The 22,785-nt window shown below is 33.0% G+C and overlaps 3 protein-coding genes across 4 annotated transcripts; 2 read left to right on the forward strand and 1 right to left on the reverse strand.

Moving 5' to 3' along the window:
- Positions 1-11,389: 11,389 nt before the first annotated feature.
- On the forward strand, positions 11,390-12,264 carry LOC111202929 (gibberellin-regulated protein 6-like). Its single transcript, XM_022696185.2, has 3 exons — positions 11,390-11,634; positions 11,715-11,742; positions 11,837-12,264. The coding sequence occupies exons 1-3, from the start codon at positions 11,539-11,541 to the stop codon at positions 12,016-12,018; spliced, it is 306 nt and encodes a 101-aa protein (XP_022551906.1). The 5' UTR covers positions 11,390-11,538; the 3' UTR covers positions 12,019-12,264.
- A 237-nt stretch (positions 12,265-12,501) lies between these two features.
- On the reverse strand, positions 12,502-15,833 carry LOC111202927 (protein IQ-DOMAIN 31-like). 2 transcript variants are annotated; one of them, XM_022696183.2, is made up of 7 exons: positions 15,592-15,833; positions 14,984-15,102; positions 14,574-14,831; positions 14,293-14,496; positions 14,007-14,081; positions 12,989-13,916; positions 12,502-12,894 (listed from the first exon to the last, which is right to left on the reverse strand). In XM_022696183.2, exons 2-7 carry the CDS (start codon positions 15,071-15,073, stop codon positions 12,863-12,865), a joined length of 1,587 nt encoding a protein of 528 aa, XP_022551904.1. In that variant the 5' UTR covers positions 15,074-15,102; positions 15,592-15,833; the 3' UTR covers positions 12,502-12,862. The 2 variants fall into 2 exon arrangements, with proteins under 2 accessions (XP_022551904.1, XP_022551903.1); XM_022696182.2 differs by having other exon boundaries at positions 15,466-15,729.
- Positions 15,834-16,236: 403 nt separating this feature from the next.
- Positions 16,237-18,051, forward strand: LOC111202928 (tRNase Z TRZ1-like). The gene is made up of 8 exons (XM_022696184.2): positions 16,237-16,660; positions 16,734-16,896; positions 16,973-17,043; positions 17,120-17,215; positions 17,313-17,426; positions 17,502-17,570; positions 17,648-17,722; positions 17,813-18,051. The coding sequence occupies exons 1-8, from the start codon at positions 16,454-16,456 to the stop codon at positions 17,885-17,887; spliced, it is 870 nt and encodes a 289-aa protein (XP_022551905.1). The 5' UTR covers positions 16,237-16,453; the 3' UTR covers positions 17,888-18,051.
- The last annotated feature ends 4,734 nt before the right edge of the window (positions 18,052-22,785 follow it).

The raw sequence follows: 22,785 nt of genomic DNA on the forward strand, positions 1-22,785 counted from the left end.
CTTTCGTATATGATATGGTGGAGCTCACTGGTGTGGGTGATAGTTTCACGTGGGCAGGGAAGAGATATCAACTGACTATTCAGTGCAAACTGGATAGATGTTTCGGTCTCTGATATGAGTGGTTTCTTCAATGGTTTCGAGGCAAGGGTCTCTGAGCAGATGAACCAAAAGCTGATAGGTGACGTTACCGATGAAGAGATTAGGGAGGCGGTTTTTGCGATAAAGGCTTCAAGTGCCCCGGGGAGTGATGGTATGAGTGGTCTCTTTTTCCAACAGTATTGGGACATTATAGGAATGGATGTGTCGCAGGAAGTAAGGAGTTTTTTCCAAAGAGGAGTATTCCCGGAAGAGTGGAATTTTACTCAAATTTGTCTGATCCCCAAGATTGAATCCGTCGATGATGGTGGGTTTGAGACCCATCAGTCTATGCTCTGTGGTATACAAGATAATCTCAAAAATATTGGTTAACCGCTTGAAGCCTCTACTGGAACAGATAGTGTCCCCAACACAGTCTGCTTTTGTTCCTGAGAGACTGATATCAGATAACATTATCATTGCTCATGAGATGGTTCATGGGTTGAGAACGCATGAAAGAATTTCTAAGGAATATATGGTGATCAAGACGGACATGTCGAAGGCATATGATCGGACTGAGTGGAATTATCTAGAAGAACTCTTGACTGCACTTGGTTTTCATGAGAAATTTCGTCAATGGATCATGTTCTGTGTGCGGTCAGTTACTTACTCAGTTTTTATAAACGGTGAAACTCATGGAAAGGTATGGCCAGAAAGAGGCTTGAGACATGGTGATCCCTTATCGCCCTTTTTGTTTGATCTATGTACTGAGGGTCTATCACATCTACTAAATGAAGCAGAAAGACGAGGTGATATCGAGGGAATCTCTTTCGCAGATACAGAACCGGCCAATCACCATCTATTCTTTGCTGATGATTATCTTCTTCTCTTAAAAGCCGAGGAAGGACAATGTAATGCAGTGTGTCAGATCCTCAAGCTATATGAAAAGGTCTCAGGGCAGTTGATTAACTTCAACAAGTCTGCCATTACTTTCGGTAGAAAAGTGGGAGAAGAGAAAAAAGTGAAGATAAAGGAGATGACAGGCATTACCAATGAAGGAGGGACACGAAAATATTTGGGTTTGCCTGAGTGTTTGAGTGGGTCCAAAGTAGAAATGCTTCAGTACATCCAAGAGAAAATGAAGTCTACATTTCATGGGTGGTATTGTAAGTATCTCTCGGCAGGTGGAAAGGAAGTCCTCCTTAAATCGGTTGCAATGGAAATGCCAGTGTCACTACAAGAAAATAGCTCTATTGCAACAGAAAAATTGCAACGTTCATTTTCGTTAATATTTTGCTATGATTATTGCAATATTTTTGCAATAATAAATATTCGTTACAGTTTCGTTACAGTTTCATTACAAATTTATTGCAAAATGTCAACTATAACAGACGTTGTAATTTTTCGTTACTAAATTGCAACCTTTTGCGACATAAACAAATATCTTCCGAATTTTGCAAGAAAAATTCAACAGTTTTGAATCATTGTTAATTTGCAAAAAAATATATATAAAATATGTGGCAAAAAAAGTGAGGTAATTATATTTTTTATAACTTTTCTTTATAGAAAAGGTTAATATTTTTGTATATTACCATTTGCATCAATTAAAACATTGTTTCATTATCTCATCGCCCTTACTTTTTTCATGGAACGGACTGGCCTTGTGAAGAATGACAACATCAAGATCCATTGTTTCTGAGCTGCTTGTGCTTCATTTTATTCCGAGGATCTTTGCTTTGTTCTGCTCTAGCTGTTATCCTCCCGTTCCAAACATTACTTCAACTTTCATCTTGATGTCTGGTTCCTGTTTTTTTTTTAACCTTGGTTTCATACTAAGAGACTACCGTCTTATGTACTTTTGGCTTTGCCACTTCTTTAATATGAGATTGTTAAGAATTATTAATTAACTTCGCCTCTTCTCTCTGAATGTTTTTTCTATCCGGAGATACATCTAATTTTTTACTACAGTTTTAGTGTAATTCTTTTTTCTTCTCTTCCAATGTTCATGTTTTACTACGTTGGATAGATCATAGATCGCGTGACGAAGATGGATTAAACACGTACAAAGTGGACGACTTCAGTTAAAAACACGAGCTCTGAAGATTACAGTCCAAGTCAGCCCAATCACCCGCAAGGCCATGGCCTTAAAGATATCTCTGGGAATTTCCATTCGCATGGTCTATTAGTTCTGAGTCTGTTTTATGTCTTTGGTTTGGCATTCTACCGTATTACGTACTTATCTGTAGAATTGTATGTTTTCACTTTGTAAGCATCTTTTCTGGTCAGGGTATATTGTCTAGATGTGCTTTAAAGAGCACGATTAGCCACAGGTAACTTCTCAAATTTCTTTTGCGTCATTGCTGCAAAATGGATTGTTACGTAATTCCTTTGTTTCCGTGATGAGTTATTCTTGGGTTCACCCCCTAGGGTGAACCTCTAGATTCACCAGCCAATAGGATTTCATTATTTCAAATTCGATATCTTTTAAAAAGGAAACAAAATATTATCAAGTTATATTATGTTTTTAAAATAAAAAAGTAAAAAAAAAATAGCAGCTACAGAAAAAAGAATTAAAAAAATATTTTTAACGTCGTCAGCAAAATACAAAACCCTAAATCCTAATCCCTAAACCCTAAATCCTAAACCCTAAACCCTTGGGTAAACCTAAACCCTTGGGTAAACCCTAAACCCTTGGATAAACTCTAAACCCTTGGGTAAACCCTAAACCTTGGATAAATCCTAAACTCTAAATAAAAACACTAAACCCTAAAACTCTAAATCCTAAATCCTAAACCCTAAACCCTTGAGTGTTTTCGTGTTTAGTGATTTTGATTTAGAGTTTAAGATTTATCTTAGAGTTTAAGATTTATCCTAGAGTTTAGGGTTTACCCAAGGGTTTAGGGTTTAGGATTTAGGGTTTAGGGATTAGGATTTAGGGTTTAATGTTTTGCTGACGACGTTAAAAATATTTTTTTTGTAATTATTACTATTTTTTATTTATTTCTTTTTAATTTTTAATTTTAAAAAGATAATATAATTTGACAATATTTTGTTTCCTTTTTTAAAAGATATCGAATATGAAATAACACAATCCTATTGGTTGGTGAACCTAGAAGAATAAGTCTTCGGTGATCTTTCTTGTTACGTAATTCGCTGGCAACTACTAGAATATTATTTTATTGTGTCAAATGTTGTTTCCGCCTTATATTTTACCGCTTGACTTTTGGTTTGTTTAGAGAATAATATATTAACAGATATGGATAACCCATTATTAAGATTTACTTTAGATTTTATTGTTTCCATATATATAGAGAGCTTATACGAGTGTTTTTAATAATTCATTTGACTTCTGCACACCGTAGTTCTTCCAAAGTAACTAATCTCCAGAAATTCTTTTTTTTTCCTTGTGCGTTTTATATCCTTTATGAATTGCTTTTAAGTTTTAAGTGTTAACTTTGATCTGGTAATTTTTTCAGATGAATCAGATGGTAAATAATGGTCATAATCATGAAGCATCCCAGCTTGAAGATGATAACCTAATCACTAAAGAGCTAACTTCTGAGAAAAAACTGAGATGTATTTGAAGGTAATGCAATAGTTTTAAAAATCTTTTATTTTCCTAGATTTCTTTGTAGATTTTTTTTTGTCTTACATATATTATATTATACAGTTGGTTGATTCCACGCAAGGTCGTGTGTTTGATCTAGGAGCTCTTCTTACTGAAGTTTCACTTAATGGTAAAATGCCAGTCACCATTAAAGCCACTTAGAAAGTGATGAGTTCAAAAAAAAAAGATACAAGACATTTCTGAAGAGAATGAAGATATCAAAGAAAGGCTGAGCAAACTTGAAGGCTTGGAAAAAATGATTGGGATCATTTTTCCAGCTATTCTATCAGGGGTGTCAACAACTAAGTTTCAATTGGCGGCTTTTGTTATTTTTCTAAAGTTTTATTAGTTGTTTCTAGATTTAAATTATTGCTGGTTTTTCTCTATTAATGTATTGTTGAATTTTTTTAATATTTTAGTTTACTTAATAAAATAGGTCATTTTACTTTTGCTTATTATAAAATATATATAACGTAAAAATTAATAGCACATATAATATTGCTTATAACAAAATACTAAAACAATTAATCGATGCAACATAGTTGATATCTACTAATATTAAAATATTAATTGTTAACCATATAGTAGTCACCATAAAGAAATATTAAAAACCAAATGTATTATTTAAAAGTAATTATAGGAAAATTTGCAACAACATTTGCTATATCTTATATATAGCAAAATTTGTAACAATTTTAAATTGCAACCATACGTTGCAATTATACCAATATATATATATATATATTGTTGCATTAATATTACTAAATTAAAAAAAAAACAATAATTTTAAATTTGCAATGTTGTTTGCTATATATTTTGCGTAGCAATGACTTGCTACCATTTATGGTTACAAAATACATTGTAAATATACAACATAATTGCTATAACAAACTGTTGCAATAATATGACATATATAGCAACATTGCATTTTGTTGCTAATTTTGCTATGTATATGTAACAAACATGAATTAGCAACATTCAAACAGCAAGAAGTTAAAATTTGTCACAATTTTATTGCAATTTCATATTTGCAACAATATATGAGCATATTGCAACAATATATCATTATTGCAATATGACTATTTTCTTGTAGTGTGTTTGCTATGTCTGTTTTTAAGCTCCCTAAGCTGACATGTCAGAACCTAACTAGTGCAATGACAAACTTCTGGTGGAACTCTATGGAAGGGAGGAACAAGATGCATTGGGTTTCTTGGGAAAAAATGTGTCTTGAGAAAGAGAATGGAGGTCTAGGCTTCCGAGACTTGGAGAAATTTAATCAGGCACTCTTAGCAAAGCAAGGATGGAGATTGTTGGTGGCTCCCGAATCACTATGTGCCAAAGTCCTCAGGAGCAGGTACTACCCAAATGGAGAGTTTCTTTCCGCAAGGCTCGGGTCGAGACCTTCGTACGCGTGGAGAAGCATTCTCTTTGGAAGAGAGCTATTAGAGAAAGGTCTGCGCAGGTCTGTAGGATCAGGTGAGGAAATGAATGTCTGGTTAGACAAATGGTTGTTTGATAGTAGTCCTAAGGCGCCAATGAGGAAGCCTATTCTCTACGATTTGGACCTTCGAGTTTGTGACCTCATTGAGCCTCAGACGAAAACGTGGGACATGGGTAAGCTTGCAGAGAATTTCTTCCAACAAGACATATATTTAATACTAAAGCTGAAGCCCGCTTGGGGTGATCGAGATGCGTATGAGTGGGTACATAATACTTGGGGTGCCTATTCGGTGAAGTCTGGGTACTGGCTGGCATGCTCTCTAGACAAGTCACATGTGCGTCAGGAGGCTATTGCTAGACCCTCTATTAATGTTTTAAGAAACAAGATTTGGAAAGTGAAGACGGCTCCCAAGATTCGAATTTTTCTTTGGAAAGCTTTATCTAATGCTCTGGCGGTTACGGAGGAGTTGTTGGCTCGAGGTATACAGATTGATCCAAGATGCCAAAGTTGTGGTGCTGAGTCTGAATCTATCAATCATGTTCTCTTTGCATGCCCGGTGGCTCGACGTGTTTGGGCACAGATTGGCTTTCCCTTCCCTCCGAGGGGTTTTGAGCATCGGTCGCTACTTGAGAATTTTGATTATTTGCTAGGCTTATCGGCAAGAAAGGAGGTACCAGAAGATATCAGTAGATTGTTCCCCTGGATACTATGGCTACTATGGAAGAATAAAAATGCTTTCGCTTTTGAAGGGAAGGTGTTTGATGTGGACGCTACTGTGATCAAAATTCAGGAGGAAGCTAGGCAATGGTTTGAAGTGAATAAAAATATTACAAGTGAGCATGGAGGAAGAGGTGGTAGGATAAATCAGGTTTTATCTTGGCAACGGCCTCCCTCAGATACTCTGAAATGCAATGTTGGAATTGCTTGGTCCAAAGGTAAAAGCATGGCGGGTTCAGGGTGGATTGTAAGGGACGATAAGGGTGAGGTCGTGTTACATAGTCGACGTGCTTTCAGTGGCATCGATTCTTTAATAGAGGCAAAACATACGGGTTTACGGTGGGCATTGGAAAGTCTGGGGTCTCATCGAATCGAGAGGGTGTGTGTAGAAGTTGAAGCCCCTGAGCTAGTTGGAGTGGTAGAAAGACCGGGAGCATGGCCATCTTACCGAGCTTACGGGCGCGAGCTCCAGGTTGTTTTGGGAAGGCATAATGCGTGGAAGTTGAAAGCTGTATCAAGAGGAGCTAATAGAACCGCGTTTTTGATTGCGAGGAGCGTAACGATGGATATGAGGTTACAATCTTATGTGGCTCGAGGTGAACCGGATTGGCTAAGAGTAATTGTGGATGAAGAAAAGAGAAGGTGGTAATGCTCTGTTTTCGCATGAAGGTTTTATCGTGGAGTTTTTGTCTCAATTTTGTTTTTATGAGTTTTAGGCTCTACTTATGGTGGCTGAGGTTTTAGTTTTATCTTTTGATGTACGGATTCTATTTTGGTTTTAGTAACGAAGTTTCGGGGTTAAAAAAAAGTATATAAATCTATTTTGGATTCGGTTCGGATTGGATTAGGTTTCAGTTCTTCAAATACCAAAATTTTGAATAATTTGGATATTTAATCAATTTCGGTTCGGATTTGATACTACTTATTCGGATTGGGATCAGTTCGGTTCTTTGAATTCGAGTTTTTTTGCCTAACCCTAAATAGTGACATAAAAAACAAATAGCATCATATTTTTTAAAAAAATACACCTGCGTGGGCTCTCGGGTCTAGTTTTAGTTATAGTGATGCAAATATATTCAAATTAGCTGCAACAATGGAAAATGACAAATTTAAAGACAAACCGTAAGCGCATTGGCACACAATGATTATAAAAATAAATTTGAAATATTTAAAATATACAAAAGTTTTTAAGATTAAAACTATGAAATAGAAGATACTTAAGAATCATAAATGTGAGATATAATTATTTATAAGGACCAACATGCAAATAAAACTCTAAATTTGAAGTTTTGAAGTTTTTTTTTTTAGAGCAAAAAATTATATATTTGAAATTATAGAGTTTCTTTTGGATATTTTCTAAACATCAAATCTACTTTCTCAGTGTCTCCCTGTTTGTCACTTGCTTATGTATTCTTCTCTATTTCTTCCTTAAAATATAGCAACTTTGTTTAATTCAAGGCTACCTTAATCGTCATTTGGAGTACTTTATTGTTTATCAAAAACAACCATATCCATTCAAACACTGATAAATTATTTTATAATATGGATTTTAGAAAGCAAGTAATGGGGTTTTTAATGTTTTCTCTTTTATACTTTCGGTTTCTGCCTTTTCCATCAGAACTGAAAAAATCTTGAAGTTGTTCGTCTCACTTCGGCTTGGGCCTTGTCCATGCATTGGTGAGATTTTTATTATATTCCTCTTTTTGACATGAGTATTTATCAAATATTGGATACATACACAGTAGCTCTACAAAATTCTATGAGATAATTCAAAATTTATTCCAATCTATCTATACTATTATTGAAGAAGTGATTTTTCTTTCGTATTCTTCATATTTTTTAGAAACTTTTGCTTTTGTTTTATTCTCCATAATTTTTTTATTTTATTTGTCATGTTCTTATGATTTTGACTAAGAAATCACCAATTTAAATTTATCATATTTTTAATTTAATTAAATAAGTAAAAATAAAAATTAAGATAGAAATCAAAATATTTAGGTCGACCCAACCTTTAAATTCATATTTGTTATATGATATGTATTGTAATATACATCAATCAATTTGTTAGATGTTTTAATTAGTCGAAATTCTATCATATATGAATACTTGGCGTTGTTCGTAATTTAGTTGTTGTGCTTCAGTCTTTGTTGAAGAATATATATATATATATATACACATAATGCATTGGACGTCACTGTATTGATCAAAACTTTAAGATCTTCATAACCTTCAAACAAATAATACCAATGAACTAAGTTCCATCTCTATGTGTCATTTGGTTAATTTCATATAATATAAGTATAACATGTAATGTATCCTTAGTACATATACATAAATAATTAAACAAGTAGAAGTAAGATTAGAACATAATTCTAAGAATGCATCTTTCAAAAATTATGTATTATGCTATATTAAATATTTTTCTTGAGGCATTCTTTAAAATAATATTTTTATAGAATATGTAGCTTAATATTTTAACATGTATTATTTTATTTTGAATATCTAATTTATAGTTTGTTATAATAAAATAATATTATATTTGATTGCAGTTTACTTGATTTTCATCTTTATCAGAATATGAATATAAAGATGTATGACAAATTTTTATCTATATCAAGAAATTTCTTCAAGTAATCTAAATTTTTAGATTGTGACAAAAAAAAATCTAAATTTTTAGATATATCTTGATTAGAACCCTAACTTTATTATGTAACTAGGGGGTTGTCCGCGCTTCGCGCAGAATATTGTTTTATTATTCTTAAATATGATTTTCTGATGATGTGATTATGTGGTCAGTATTTATTTGTGAAGATCGTTATTTGATGTTTTATTATGTTATGTAGTAGTAGATAATTAGTAGATAATATATTATGTGTTTGTCTTTTTAATAATGTGTTGTTATATGTACAATACCACTTGTTAGTGGTAAGCTTTGGTTTCTCGGTGGTTGACTTCCATTCTCCCCCACTCAGGTTGTTTATCTTCTTATCATGCATCCTTTGGTGTAGGTGTGCGGAGTTAGTCTGTTGGAGCTTTGGTTTCTTCTATTCAGAGTTTTGTGGTTCTTCGTTGGCATAAGCGCCTTGTATGTGCTTGTTTAGTTTGTGAGGTACTTTTTATCTCTTACCTGGTGGTTGTGCTTCTGGTGCTTTAGACATGCGTCTTTTTGTTTCATGGTGACTTTATTCTTCAGATGATTATTCTTTCTCTGGCCCACTTTTTTGGTCTTTTGCGCTGGTGCTTGATCGAGATCAGGGATTGCTTTGTCTCATATTTTATTTTTTTGCATTTTCTGACATATGTTTGTTCTATCCAAGACATTCTGTGATAAGATGAGATATGTTAGTCTTCTTTTTTTATCTTTTTTCAGCTCTAAATCTTTATTAAGTTAGTGTTACTATAGTATTTTGCTTTTTCTTTCTGACTGTGGAAGTTTTATGTTTAAATTATGTATTGCACTCTAATTTCTTCTTATTAGTTTGGTCATTTTATATTTTTAATAGTTATATAATTTGTAAATTAAATAATAGAAAATGGTAAAAAAATAATAAAATAACAAAAAAATATGTTATTTTTAGTTACGAATAAATTAAATATGTAAAATATATTTCTGTTATTTTATTTATTTCTTATTCATATTGAATTTTAGTGAACAATAAAATAGATAATTAAATTTCATACGATAATAGTTAGTGTGAAAATGATTAGATAGTTCATGATTATAAAGTACTTGGCCAAATTGCAATAATCTAAAAGAAGAAGGACCTAAAATATAAAAAAAAAATACATGGATGACACGTGTCGTAAAATCCCCCTGCCACTTGGCAGAAGAAGGAAAAAACTCAACTTTATGTATATAGATAAATATATTAAATTCAGTATATTGTTGATTAATTTTCTACACAACTAAACCATACTTGAATAAATTTATATTATATCTTAGTAATATAATAGAATCTTTTCAAACTTACTATTTTTTGAATTTGACATAAATTCTATATATATATATATATATATCAAAACTCATCTATGGTAGTTTATGTTTTGACTTTTTCATAATTATGAGATGCATGTGTTAAGATGATTAATATAATGTAATAAAATTTAATATTATTCTTACATTATTAACCAATCAAAAATTATCTATCAATTTTTATCAACAAATTTAATTTATCGAAATTGTTATAAATTTTAAATATATACAAAATTTACTTACCGCAAATAATATTCAAATGGTATTATTCGTGATATCGCGGGAAATCATCTAGTTTAATATATGTGATAATAAGGATTCATTTAAGGAATTAATATTAAGATTCTATACTAAAAATCATCCTTTTTGGTGTGCTAGCTAGTCTTTCTTTTTCTTTGGTGGAAGAGAAATTGTGAAGCTTAAATGGAAAGAGAGGCTATCTGTTGAGCTTTAAAGTAAGGTGAAGAAATAAATGAAAGGGAGACATCAAGTGCATACGTACCAAGTAGTCCGATGCTTTTCAATTTCAATTGTCAATGTAGTAAAAAAGATGTCTTTCCACTAACAATATGGTTTAAACATAATTGCTATATATATATCTTTATGGTCTTTTCATTTCATGTCTTTCTCCTTTCTTAAACTACATTATAAAACTATAAAAAGTTTTAATCGTCAAGAACAAATACAACCAAAAATCTACACAACTATATAAGTATGTAAGAATTCGTAAATGCCTCAAAATTTCAGATTTAGTTATAGAACGATAAATTTTAAATATATTGAACCTTCTCAACAACGGTTATAGGTATAATAATTATACCGGAAAATGCAAACATGAGAAAAGTCGTTAAGTTTGTTGTAAGCATTTAGATCTTCCCCCATGTGAGTGCACATGGAGCCATGCATGCAAGAAAACTGCATCTACCTTTTTGTCCCTCTCTCAATTTCTTCGTTTTATTCCCACCTCTTAAGTCTTCATCATCTCTATATCCACCTCAGATATCTAGACACGTGATTCCTGCTCTACATCGAACGGCTCTCCTTGATCACCTTGATAATAGATAAGAGGAAAAAGGCATGAATCCAAGCCGAGATTGCTCTTATCGTTTCCTTGTTGGTTGGTCCCAACCACTAGCAATGGAGATGTAACTGCTCCTCCATGTTACTCCTCTCTTTGACCTTTATACCCTTCATTTTATACAATTTAGAGTTGTCCCCAAATTTTTCATAATTTGGAGTAATCATGTCAACTTCTTCACTTTATTTTCTTACTATCTTTATTGTTACCAAAACTAATGTTCGTTAAAAAAACATTGAGAGTTGAAACTATGTTTTCGTATGTAGTAGACTAGGGGTCTACCGTCTAATTGTTTTTGTTTTTCTCTCTTGAATTTGTTAGCCTTTTCTTTTACATTTGTATGTCAAATTAAAATTATTGTTTTGTTCAACAGAAAGAAACTATTTTAACTTATAAACGCATTGTGTTTTAAACAAGCAAGTGGTAGGAACTAGTATGAGATATGGCAGCATATATGGAACTGTTATTATAAAATGGATTAAAAAGGCTTAAAGAACTACACACATTATTTGTTTAGTTTCAAACAAAAAAAAGAACTACACACACCTTCTATAAATAGCTGAGACAACTGGTAGTCACACACTCATAAATTTCTCAAACTAAGAACTAAGAGCTTCACTTACACATCTACTCTCTCAACGGAAGACATGGCAAATCTCATAACTTACCTTCTCTTTATCACCATTCTCTTCTCTTTCATCTTTCTCACTATGTCAAAAGAAACAGAGTACAATCCAGAAAGTGTAAGTGTTAATTAGTACTACAGTTCTCTATAGTTATTACAAAGAGCTAAAACACACATTTTATTTTGTTTTGAGAACAGTATGGAGCTGGAAGTCTCAAATCATACCGTAAGTAAAAACCACATATTCATCTTGTTTTAATCTTAATCTAATATCTGATTATGAAACAATGAAACTAAAACTCGATGTTCACGACTAGCAGAATGTGGAGGGGAATGCACGAGGAGGTGCAGCAACACCAAGTACCATAAGCCATGCATGTTTTTCTGCCAAAAGTGTTGTGCTAAATGTCTTTGTGTCCCTCCAGGCACTTACGGCAACAAACAAGTGTGTCCTTGTTACAACAACTGGAAGACTCAACAAGGTGGACCAAAATGTCCTTGAGGAAAATGAGAGAACCCCAACCTATTTAGTACCTTTATAAAATTAATTCTAGTATGTTTTCAAAGTTATGATGATAAAGGAATGAAGTTAACTTTAGTATTATTTACATGTATTAAGTATCATCAATGTCATACTTCTTATATAATTATCTGTTTCTTTTCTATTTGTATCCTGTAATTTTGTTGAATCCCTATACAAAAAAAGTTTATGTACCTTCAAATTAAGAAATATATTTGTATCTTGTAATTCTGCTTTGTCATGATGGAGCAAACCGCCCGCATACTGTGGTCGTCAAGTGGTAGGCAAGACCTGTGGATGTGCTAAAATATTCGGGTTAAACCATTTTAGATCGAGCTTCTATTTGAAAATACTCTAAGACTATTCAGGTTCTCTGTGCTTAAATATTCGGGCTAAAACATTTTCTGGGTGAATCTCTTCAGAGGGGTAACAGAGGATCAGTGGAAGAAGAAATGGGAGACAAAAGAAGAAACGAGCATATAAACTTCATCCAAAGTTTGTAAACAATGAAGAACATTCTTAGATAATCACAGATTCATATAAACATAAAAAATAAAAATAAAAAAAAGCTTAAATCTGAAAAAGTAATTAAAGTTATGTAATGATAAAACCAGAAGAAGAAAGAACAAGTTCCACAACCCTTGTGATGTAACATTATCCGGCTTAGGACACACTCACAATTGCAGATACTCAGCAGCCAACGGTAACAATTGGCCAAACCATAAACACACACACAGTCACAGACTTTAAATCTAGCTTTTATATTCCTCATGTTGACAATGTTGCTATTGTAGAATCAACAACGACAACTTTCTGATGTCATCAATCACCTCTTGCGCTCTACCGGAGTTGTCTTTGCTGCAAAAGTCAACAAGAGGATTAGATACAAGGGAGAGTGTAATAGCTATACTCCAGGAGGTTTGGAGAATCTAAAAAAGCATGTGGCACTAACCAGATGACAGAAGAGGTTTCTCCTTCTTATTCCCGGTTTTGTCACCTGAGCTAGCGAGTCTCGTTGTTCTCGGAGAACTAGAGGTGATCCTACCGTTACCTGAAGATGGTAGAGAGTGACGCCTAGGAACATTGGCTTTCTCATTCCCATCTTGCTCAGCAGACTTTGGTGAGCCTTGCAGCCTCAGCTTTGCTTTCGCCGATTTAGTTGCTTGCATATAGCTTGGGATTGATGGACTAGTCTGATGATGATGATGATGCCCATTACTCTCTTCACGCTCGGTCTTGTTAGTAGCTGAACCCTTTCTCCTTGACTTCTGGTTCTCCTTCCCTGCTGAACTCTCTTTATTGTTTGGTTTGGTAGTTTTCTCTTCCCTTGCATCTTTAGCTTCACCAATTTGGTTGACCAGTGAGGAATCTAGTGCTTCATTGGTTTCCAATGGTCCAGGAGTATGTACTTCCACCTCATCAGGCTGTTCAGGCACTTCTTGCTTCTTGTTTACCTCAAAGACTTTCACAGGTTCTTCTATGGTTTCATGCTTTGTCTCCTCAACTTCTATATGAGGAACTGGTTGAGGTTGGATAGAGCTCTCAACGACAGGATTATGCACCTTCCTCAAGCCACGTTTAACCTTTTCAAGCTCAACCTGAGGATCTTCAACAGCAGGTGGTTCTACAGACTGGCTTGAAACTTTCCTGAAGCTGCGTTTGTGCTTACCAAACTCAAAAGATGTCTTTACTGAGGCACTCTTCTTGGGTTTTGCAGTTTCAGCGTCAGTGACTCTTCTCCCCATTGTCTTCTTAGGTTGAGGAACTGGTTTCCAGAAGCATGAGGCTGACCAGTTCTCTAACCAGATAGAGCTTGAGTTTGGATTGGATGAATCATAGGGTATGTGTACGGGTATCACTTTTGGCGATGAAGCAAGAAGCTGTACACAAAAAAAAATATCCATCAAGATCTTTAAAATTAAGATTAGAGACACAATAATGTTAACTTAGCTCTCTATCAACAAGGGTACCTTCAGAGCAAAAGCGTTGGCTGTTAGTTTCTTGATTCCAAGGTAAGCACCTGTAGAGTTCCCAACCTTGTTCTCCTGACCATTAGAAAAAAAAAAGAACAGTTCTAAATTAACGAGAGAAAATCGCTAGACGGCAATTAGAGGCTTTATAGGAGATTGTTGATTAGGCAAGCATTTGAGAGAACAGACAGTTGTGTCTCCACCACGACTAGGTTTGTATTAAAAGTGCAACCGTTCACACTCAGCAAGGGAACTTGATCTTACAAAGAAGCGAAAGCATCATTACCTGAAGCATCTGGAGTCTGCATTTCCTTTGAACTTGAACTCCAATGTGAGAGTTTCTGATCTCTTTTCCTCGAGCAAGCGCTTGTAACTTGATGATTCCCATGACACAGCAGAGAGTTGCAACAGCTTGCCTCCTAACCAGGTGACCACGGATAAGTGCTTGTAGCCTTATTATGCCTTTGAGTGCCCAAAAGGCACGCCGAGCCTTCACATAACAAGTTCAGATCAGATCATATGCATGGAAGAGAGCAGAGCCTAAATCCAAATAGGTGAGAATATTACCAAGTAGCCTCTAAACGCAGCCTGGACCAACGTTGCTGCAATCTCTTGTTGGATTCTCTCTGCATCAGACGGTTTGCTATCTGGAAGCTGTGTTTCATCATCTGAGATCTCTTCAGGTTCTACATGTTGCGTCTCTGATACACCACTGCTTCCATGAACGGTGGTATTAGACGCTGCAGCATTTGCAAAAGATGGTGGGAGATCGGATACTTCTACCATTGCAGTAACCACCACTACCTCGTTCCTGCTCACAACTCTCTACGCATGATAACAATAGTTAGACCAATAAACCAAGTAAAGACTTAAAACGATAACTGTTCTCCTTCACACAAATATTCGATTCTGATATAAACTCCACATATTTAGACTAGTAGCATGATCATCACACTGTTTTGAAAGGTACGTGTTACCTCATAATATCCTTTCGAAACATTGCTGCTAGATTTGGAGGATTTCTTTCCAAGTAGTACATTTTTAAACCACTTTGCAGGCTTGCCCATGATGATGATATGGATCTTGAAGAACAAACCTGCATTGTCAAACCAATTAAACAAGATTATGTTAGTAAAAAGGAAAGAATCATATCTCTATACTCAAGAGCATACCGTCACAAAATAAAGAAAATTTATAATAAATAACCCAGTTAGTTATTATAGCAAAAAAAAAAAGAATGGCTACATTTTGTTATAATCAAACTCTAATTAAAAAAAAAAAAGAAAGATAAACCTTAATCATTAGCAAAGACTGAGATTGAATCAAGAAAGGATAGAGTGAAGACAATGAATAACCCTAAGAAATAAACAAAGTTTTGGATGTGACAAAATAAAACTCAGGAACCACAGATCTGGAACATGCATTGCAGGCAGAAGAACCGTAGCTAGGGACTACTTACTTCTAAAATCCACGACACAACACTGTTGCTCCAAATTAGAAGCAAAAAGCACGACGACAGAATCAAACAACAAATCACTACTCTCTCTCTCTCTCTAAAATCGAACAATTTAAAAGAAGAATGTACCCGTCCGTGAGGGAGAGAGATAAGATGTTTCTTTTTAGCTAAAATGCTTCTTCTTCTCTCTCTATTCCTCTTCCCGGAGTACTATTCATATTTGGTTCTAGTTTCAGTGACCACAAGGTAGGTAAGAGGAGATTTTATATTTCTAAATTTTTAACCCAAAAAAGTAAGCGCATCTCCATAAACTCCCCATCTTACGCCTTTCACTTCAGCCGTTGGATCATCTCCCTTGTTTTTTTTTTTTTTTTTGTAACACATCATCTCCCTTGTTTAGTTCATTAATTTACTTCTTCTTCTTCTTTTTTTTTAGTTCATTAATTTACTTTTTATACAAAAAAAAAGAATTCAGAATTCAAAAGAGGGAGGAAATCTGTAAAGAAATTAAAAAAACATTAAATGCGAAAATTCAATAAATAAAACCTTTTAAAAAGGAGATTTGTTGTATTCATGCGTCGTACAATTTAAATCATTCAGATTTTTTTTTAAACTGTTGATTAGTGAAGAAAGCGTTAAAGATTATTTTCTGACGAACTGAAATTATTCAAATTGTGTAGTCAGTCGAGATTGGTCCGAGAGCAAGTGTAAGATTGCCGCTACGTTCATCTGAAGCATTCGTGTAATATTTACATCCATACCCTTCTTCTTTTGGGAGTTTCCATAAAGTCCCACGCGTATTTATCAACCGCTCGTGTGAAGAAGTATCGTTATTATGGAGGCTAACTACTATGGGCCTTATGGTCCAAAGCCCAATCTAAATTAGAAACCTATTTTCATATTAGAAGCAAAAAGCTTCTGCGACTTTTCATCGAACAGCTTGTGCTCATTCCTCAAGAGAGAAAGATTCAAAGTCTGCAGAACCAAGGTAATGGAGAGTGAGACGGAGACGAAGAAGAAGAAGAAGAAGCATCTAATGGAAATCGAAGGCTATCCAATCGACGGACTATCCATCGGAGGTCACGAGACTTGCATCATGTTCCCTTCGCTCCGTCTAGCTTTCGACATCGGCCGTTGCCCACATCGCGCAATCTCTCAAGACTTCCTCTTCATCTCCCACTCCCACATGGATCACATCGTAAGACCAAAACCCTTTTCTTCCTTTAGTGTCATCACATTCTTAAAGTTGTAAACTTTACGGTTTTCATTAGGGTGGATTACCAATGTATGTTGCGACTAGAGGCTTGTACAAGATGAAGCCTCCAACGATTATAGTTCCCACATCGATTAAGGAATGTGTTGAGAGTTTGTTCGAGGTCCATAGGAAGCTAGATTCTTCAGAGCTGAAGCATAATCTTGTTGGCTTGGACATTGGTAATGATACAACCCCTCTAGCATCCATTACTGGAGTTTGGTTTTGTTTTAAATTTGTTCCACTTTCTTGGTGTAGGGGAGGAGTTTATTATTAGGAAAGATCTTAAAGTGAAAGCCTTTAAGACATACCATGTCATTCATAGCCAGGTGGAGTTTTCTCAATGTCTTCTTCTTACTAATCGTTTCTTTGTGGGATTCACACTCTTTTTGTGGGATGTTGCAGGGTTATGTAGTTTACTCAACTAAACATAAACTCAAGCAGGAGTACGTTGGCCTTCCTTCAGATGAGATTAAGAACCTGAAGGCTTCTGGGGTTGAGGTTCGTCTCTGGTTTCCCTTATATTGCTAGCTCCTATCAGAGTAGTTGTGCAATAGTGTTTTCCTAAGCTATAAGCCTGAATGATATTGGATGGCAGATCACAAACAGCATTACAACTCCTGAAGTCGCTTTTACCGGAGATACAACTTCTGATTTTGTACTTGATGAAAATAATGCTGATGCTCTCAAGGCAAGGGTTCTCGTCATGGAGGTGATTATTTTCTCTTGCTGATTTATTTGAATTAGGACACTGTGCTTGATCCTTTTATCTTTCCACTTGGTGTAGAGCACGTTTCTTGATGATTCAGTATCCGTAGAGCACGCTAGGGATTATGGACATATTCATTTATCCGAGGTTAGGCTCCTCCTTGTCTCTTTGAAAACCTTGTTAGTCTCTCTGTCTCTCATTCTATCCTTACTTGAAAACTGCAGATAGTTAAGCATGCTGAAAAGTTTGAAAACAAAGCAATCCTGCTGATCCATTTTTCGGCTCGGTATACAGTGAAGGTGTGATTTCTTTGTCCAGTCCTGGTTGTCAAGTAGAGAGATAGAGTTAGTCTTTTCCGTTTAGTAAGTGATATTTGTGAGTTTTCACAGGACATCGAAGCTGCAGTTTCTGCATTGCCTCCACCTTTAAAAGGACGTGTGTATGCTTTAACACAAGGATTTTAAACAGTCGACATTCTTGCAGGTTTTGCACACTTTGGTTTTTCTTGTTCCCCAAGTTTTTGTATCCCACATTGTAAACGTTATATGTACCCTTGTTGTTGACTTTCTAAGATAGAGATGTTTATGTGATTTGCTAAATTAATAAATCCGTACAAATTTTAGTTTTACTGTTGACTTGCATTTTAATTTTAATGGCATGAAAACTACAATATATGATCAGTTAGTAGCATTTGGATTATTTAAAGAAAACCAGAACTGAGGGAATATTATATAGGCTTAATATCCGAATAATTAATTGCTAATTAATTCCAAGCAAATCTCTTGTTTTTTCCTAACCACCCATAATAAATTAGCATGTGGACAAATATATATTAGTTTATAAAAATGATTAGTGACTTGTTTATGTAACAACTAATAAGTTTGGTACTTTTAAAATAGGGAGTGTGAACATTTGAACTTTAGTCTTTAGTCTTTGCATAAATGTTAACACCCTTTGTTATTCACGTTTTTCTTCTATGAACTCTTGACCAATGTGTACTGTGTCATTAATAATTTGACATATAAAAAAAGGTATTTGCAGTGGCGGAGCCAGTGTACAATCATGGGGGTCAATTGACCCATGTCAATTTTGGCAAAAAAAAATTTACTTATGTTTCCAAAGAAAAATCTGATGAATTTAGTTTATTGACCCTTGCAAAATACATTTATTATTACATTGACCCCTCTAAAATAAAATTCTGCTTCCGCCACTCGGTATTTGCATCGACTAAACAATATAGTAAAACACATGTTTTACACATTTTATATTAGTTGATAGAAATTATTAGTGAGTCGTTTATGTAACGATTAATAAGTCTAATACTTTTTAAATAGGGAGTGTGAACATTTGAGCTTTAGGCTTTAGTCTTGCAGAAATGTTTACACCCTCTGCTATTGATGTGTAACTTTTTCTATGAACACTTGACTAATGTGTACTATGTCATCTATATTTTGACATTTTACAAAAGTATTTGCATCGACTGAACAAAATAGTAAACACACATGTTTTAGACATTTTTACATTAGTTGATAAAAATGATTAATGACTTGTTTAGGTAACGATTAATAAGTCTAGTAACGATTAATAGGGAGTGTGAACATTTGAACTCTAGGCTTTCGTCTTGTAGAAATGTTTATAACCTGATGTGTATGTGTTTTTTTTTCCCCTATGAACTCTTGACTAATTGTCCTACATCATTTAACATTTAAAAAAAATTATTTGCATCGAGTAAACAAAATAGATAAGAACACATATTTTGACATTCCTTTTAGTAACGTGATTTGAACATTCTGCAACTCGTGATTTCGTAAAAATCGTTTAGCTCGGTATATCACAATTATCAAACTGTCTTTATATAAAATTTAGTACTGTAGCATACGATATTAAACGTATAGAGAAAAACAAAAGTAATACAAGAATAGCTTATATTTTCATAAAACAATAGAACCTATCAATTGTTTATAAAACAGTAAATTTAAAACGCTAGAAATATAGGTTTAATATTGTTTTTCTTACAAAACCATTCAACAAATTCGTGTATTTAAATATCTCAATCATAATTGTGGCAATTGATAACAATACCAGTCCATTTAATCTTTTGTGAAACATGTTAGACCGCATATAATTTTTAACAGTTTCTATTTCAAAAACTTTGAAAATTTTCTTATGTGTTTTGATAATAGTATTTTTTTAAAATTAAATACTTCAATAGATTTTATAACTTGTTATCATATTATCGAAGTTTGTAGGTCCATAAATAAATTATCATCAATTATGTCTAAATGCATACTCTAAAAAAAATCAAGATTCAAACATGATGTTCTTAACATATATAACTAATAATTTCTAGCAAATATCATTCTAACTATAAGATTCTCAATTTTTTTTATCTGTATACATTAATAAAAATAAACTAAAAACGTTTTCTTGGAGTGAATGCCTGAATTAATGATTTTGGTGGCTTTGTCTCTAGGCCGGTTCTGAATTAACATCATGTACTCCTTCTGGATTTAAATGTATGATGTTTAAGATTTTACACACATATTAAGAAACAATAAATACACTATTTTAATTGTTACTTTTTGGTTATATCAATAAAGTTTCACCACTCATAATTTTACTTTTTAATTTATGTTTAAATTTAAAAATAAATACATTAATTATATCTCAAAACATCATACATTTGTATACAAAATAAAAAGATAGAACATCATACATTCGTATCCGGAGGGAGTATTATATAATATAAATTTTGGAGATACCAAGTTAAAATCTTGGTTGGAGAGATTTATTTTCTAAACAATAGCAAAAATGTACGGACCTACAGATTCGAAACCTATAATCACTAACTAAATATCATTGACGAAATATGAATGAATCCGTAGCATTATGAATCAACCATTCAAAGTCTTGAATCACAGAAAGAAAAATATGATCATCAGTGACCGCGTCCAACATTTCTCGACCTTGAAGTCACGCTATATACTACAATATCGCACGACTAGGACCGTGTATAGTAGTTACGGTTTATTCTGTTTTCGGTCAGCCCATGCTAGTTGAATTATAGTTTGATTTCATTATAATTGGCTTATTCAAAAGACTTGCTGTTTTTATACTTTCGTCATAATAAAAAACAATTTGACTTTTAAAGTCAAGTCTTTTATAATCTTAATATATTAGTTTAGACCACGATGGTTCAATTTGATAGAAGAATAATCGTTCTCTAGAAGAACTGGTGAGCCATCGTAATCATCGTATGTACATGGACTAAAGTGTGCTTTGGACTTTGGCTATTTCACGGAAATTTTGGGGAAGTTGCTGCAACTATCCTCTACTATACTCTCGGTCTAAAGACATTGTGATATGTTGTCGATGAAGATTTAAAGAATAAATCAAAACAAATATTTCCCCTTTTACATTTTAAAGTAGTTTTATATTTTTTTAATTTTGGTCCTGAATCACGATGAATTTCACAAAGCCGCCTCCCTAGCTAAGGAGATGATTCGAATGAATTGACTCCTCAGATAATGTTGTGACAAAAAAAAAAAAAAACTCCTCAGATAATGTAAAGGCCTGAAAGGAGTTTAAATTTTTTTTTTTTTTGGACAAATGGAGTTTAAAAATATATTTAGTTTTTCTAAACAAACAATGTATATATATATATATATTTATCGAAGACAGTCTGCTAAAAATACAATACTATTTTTAGATCTCTTATTTTCAGCTAATACGATGTTACATGTCAATTTCAGTCACACTCACCTGGTTGCAATAAATGAACGGTGTGATTCGTAATGCTTGGCATACAAGATTTTGAGATTTTTTTTTTATACAAATATATATCCGGTAAAATTGTGCATAAATCCGAATTTTTATTTTATTTGTTTGTACTAATCCAAATTATTTTAAACCTCTTATATATTAAAACAGAAGTCACAACCTTGATTCATGTGTGATTTAAAAAAAAATGGACATAATTGACATATTTTTATGGAAAGTCATGTTACATTTAATCTCTAATCTGGTCATTTAAATTTTGGATCTACAAGAAATTTTTATAGGGCTATCAATAATTGGATTTAAACAATAGATGATCCATTGGATTTATATATATTATAAATTAAATAGATATAATTTAATGTTGTAATACTATACCTCCATATGTTAAATATTTAAATATTTGTCGATGTTAACTTTTAAAATTATAAAGATTTTTTTTAAATAACAAAAATCATATTATCTAACAATGATTAATCTTTACTACCTTAAACCAATGAATTTTTTTTTAAATATATAGTTTATTTTAAAAATTAAACAAAAACTATATGTTTAATTATTTACTCGATAATATAAATCTATGAAGAGAAAAAAATTAATTTTTTAAAAACTTTCTTAATTTTTGAATATGAAAATAAAACTATATTTTACTAATCTTTATATATATAGTTAATATTTTAATAATGAAATAATAATCCAAATATATATATATAGAAGAAGATATAAACACATATGAAAATTTGAAACAATCTATTCAATGAACAAATATACCGTAAACTTATTATGTTTTAAAAATTGATAGACACATATATATTATAATATATACCAATTTAGAATTGAAAACAAAAATATTTATATAAAAATAAATAAAAACAAAAATCTGCGCGGTTGCGCGGATCGAGATCTAGTTCAATCTATTAAAAAAAAATTTTCACGATGAGATACAAAGATAAATCTTAGTACGAATCGGCGAATGTCGATCCAGTGTGGCACACACGTGTTCACATATGAGAAAACACGCTTCTTTGTTCGAGCTTGTCTTGTCAGGAAGTCTGCTTTGGTATTACTGGATCTGTTCTATTAATTTAGAGTCCTATTTTTTATCTACCGTATAAAAGCTATCATTTTAATTTGAACCTATTTATTTCATTTACATTAACATAAAAATACATGTTTTATTATATTTACACTATATGGTCCGACACTAAACATAAACCAAATCTAAAACCAAACCAAACGAGAACTCGGTTATGTAATACAATAGTCAATAATATAATTTAACAAAGCTTTATATAAGTTATTGGATGCATTCACTAATGTGTTTTTAATAGAAGCTTGTCTATTTTCTTCTCTTTGGTCAATAAATTCCCCATTCACCGCCATAATCAATTTTTCACACGCCATAATTCACTGAAATCAAATTTCATATTCTTTCATCATACTAAGTTATTAATTAACCATTATAAACAATCATATTATACACAAGCTTTGTTAAATTACGTTATTGTAAAGAAATAGATCATAATATCAAACATCCCTTCTATATTAATTGAGAAACATTATAACATTGTTTTGCATCCACGTA

The sequence above is a fragment of the Brassica napus genome, chromosome C2 (genome assembly GCF_020379485.1).
Source record: "Brassica napus cultivar Da-Ae chromosome C2, Da-Ae, whole genome shotgun sequence".
In the NCBI taxonomy this organism is placed as follows: Eukaryota; Viridiplantae; Streptophyta; class Magnoliopsida; order Brassicales; family Brassicaceae; genus Brassica; species Brassica napus.

What these genes read in the sequence shown, in the direction of transcription:
- LOC111202929 (XM_022696185.2), top strand. Translation starts at nt 11,539, where the DNA reads ATGGCAAATCTCATAACTTACCTTCTCTTTATCACCATTCTCTTCTCT. An exon ending in CAGAGTACAATCCAGAAAGT is followed by an intron (nt 11,635 to 11,714) that starts GTAAGTGTTAAT and finishes TTTTGAGAACAG; the next exon opens with TATGGAGCTGGAAGTCTCAA. An exon ending in TGGAAGTCTCAAATCATACC is followed by an intron (nt 11,743 to 11,836) that starts GTAAGTAAAAAC and finishes CACGACTAGCAG; the next exon opens with AATGTGGAGGGGAATGCACG.
- LOC111202927 (XM_022696183.2), bottom strand. Translation starts at nt 15,073, where the DNA reads ATGGGCAAGCCTGCAAAGTGGTTTAAAAATGTACTACTTGGAAAGAAA. An exon ending in TTTCGAAAGGATATTATGAG is followed by an intron (nt 14,832 to 14,983) that starts GTAACACGTACC and finishes TATCATGCGTAG; the next exon opens with AGAGTTGTGAGCAGGAACGA. An exon ending in GCAGACTCCAGATGCTTCAG is followed by an intron (nt 14,082 to 14,292) that starts GTAATGATGCTT and finishes TCTAATGGTCAG; the next exon opens with GAGAACAAGGTTGGGAACTC.
- LOC111202928 (XM_022696184.2), top strand. Translation starts at nt 16,454, where the DNA reads ATGGAGAGTGAGACGGAGACGAAGAAGAAGAAGAAGAAGCATCTAATG. An exon ending in ACCATGTCATTCATAGCCAG is followed by an intron (nt 17,044 to 17,119) that starts GTGGAGTTTTCT and finishes GGGATGTTGCAG; the next exon opens with GGTTATGTAGTTTACTCAAC. An exon ending in CAAGGGTTCTCGTCATGGAG is followed by an intron (nt 17,427 to 17,501) that starts GTGATTATTTTC and finishes CACTTGGTGTAG; the next exon opens with AGCACGTTTCTTGATGATTC.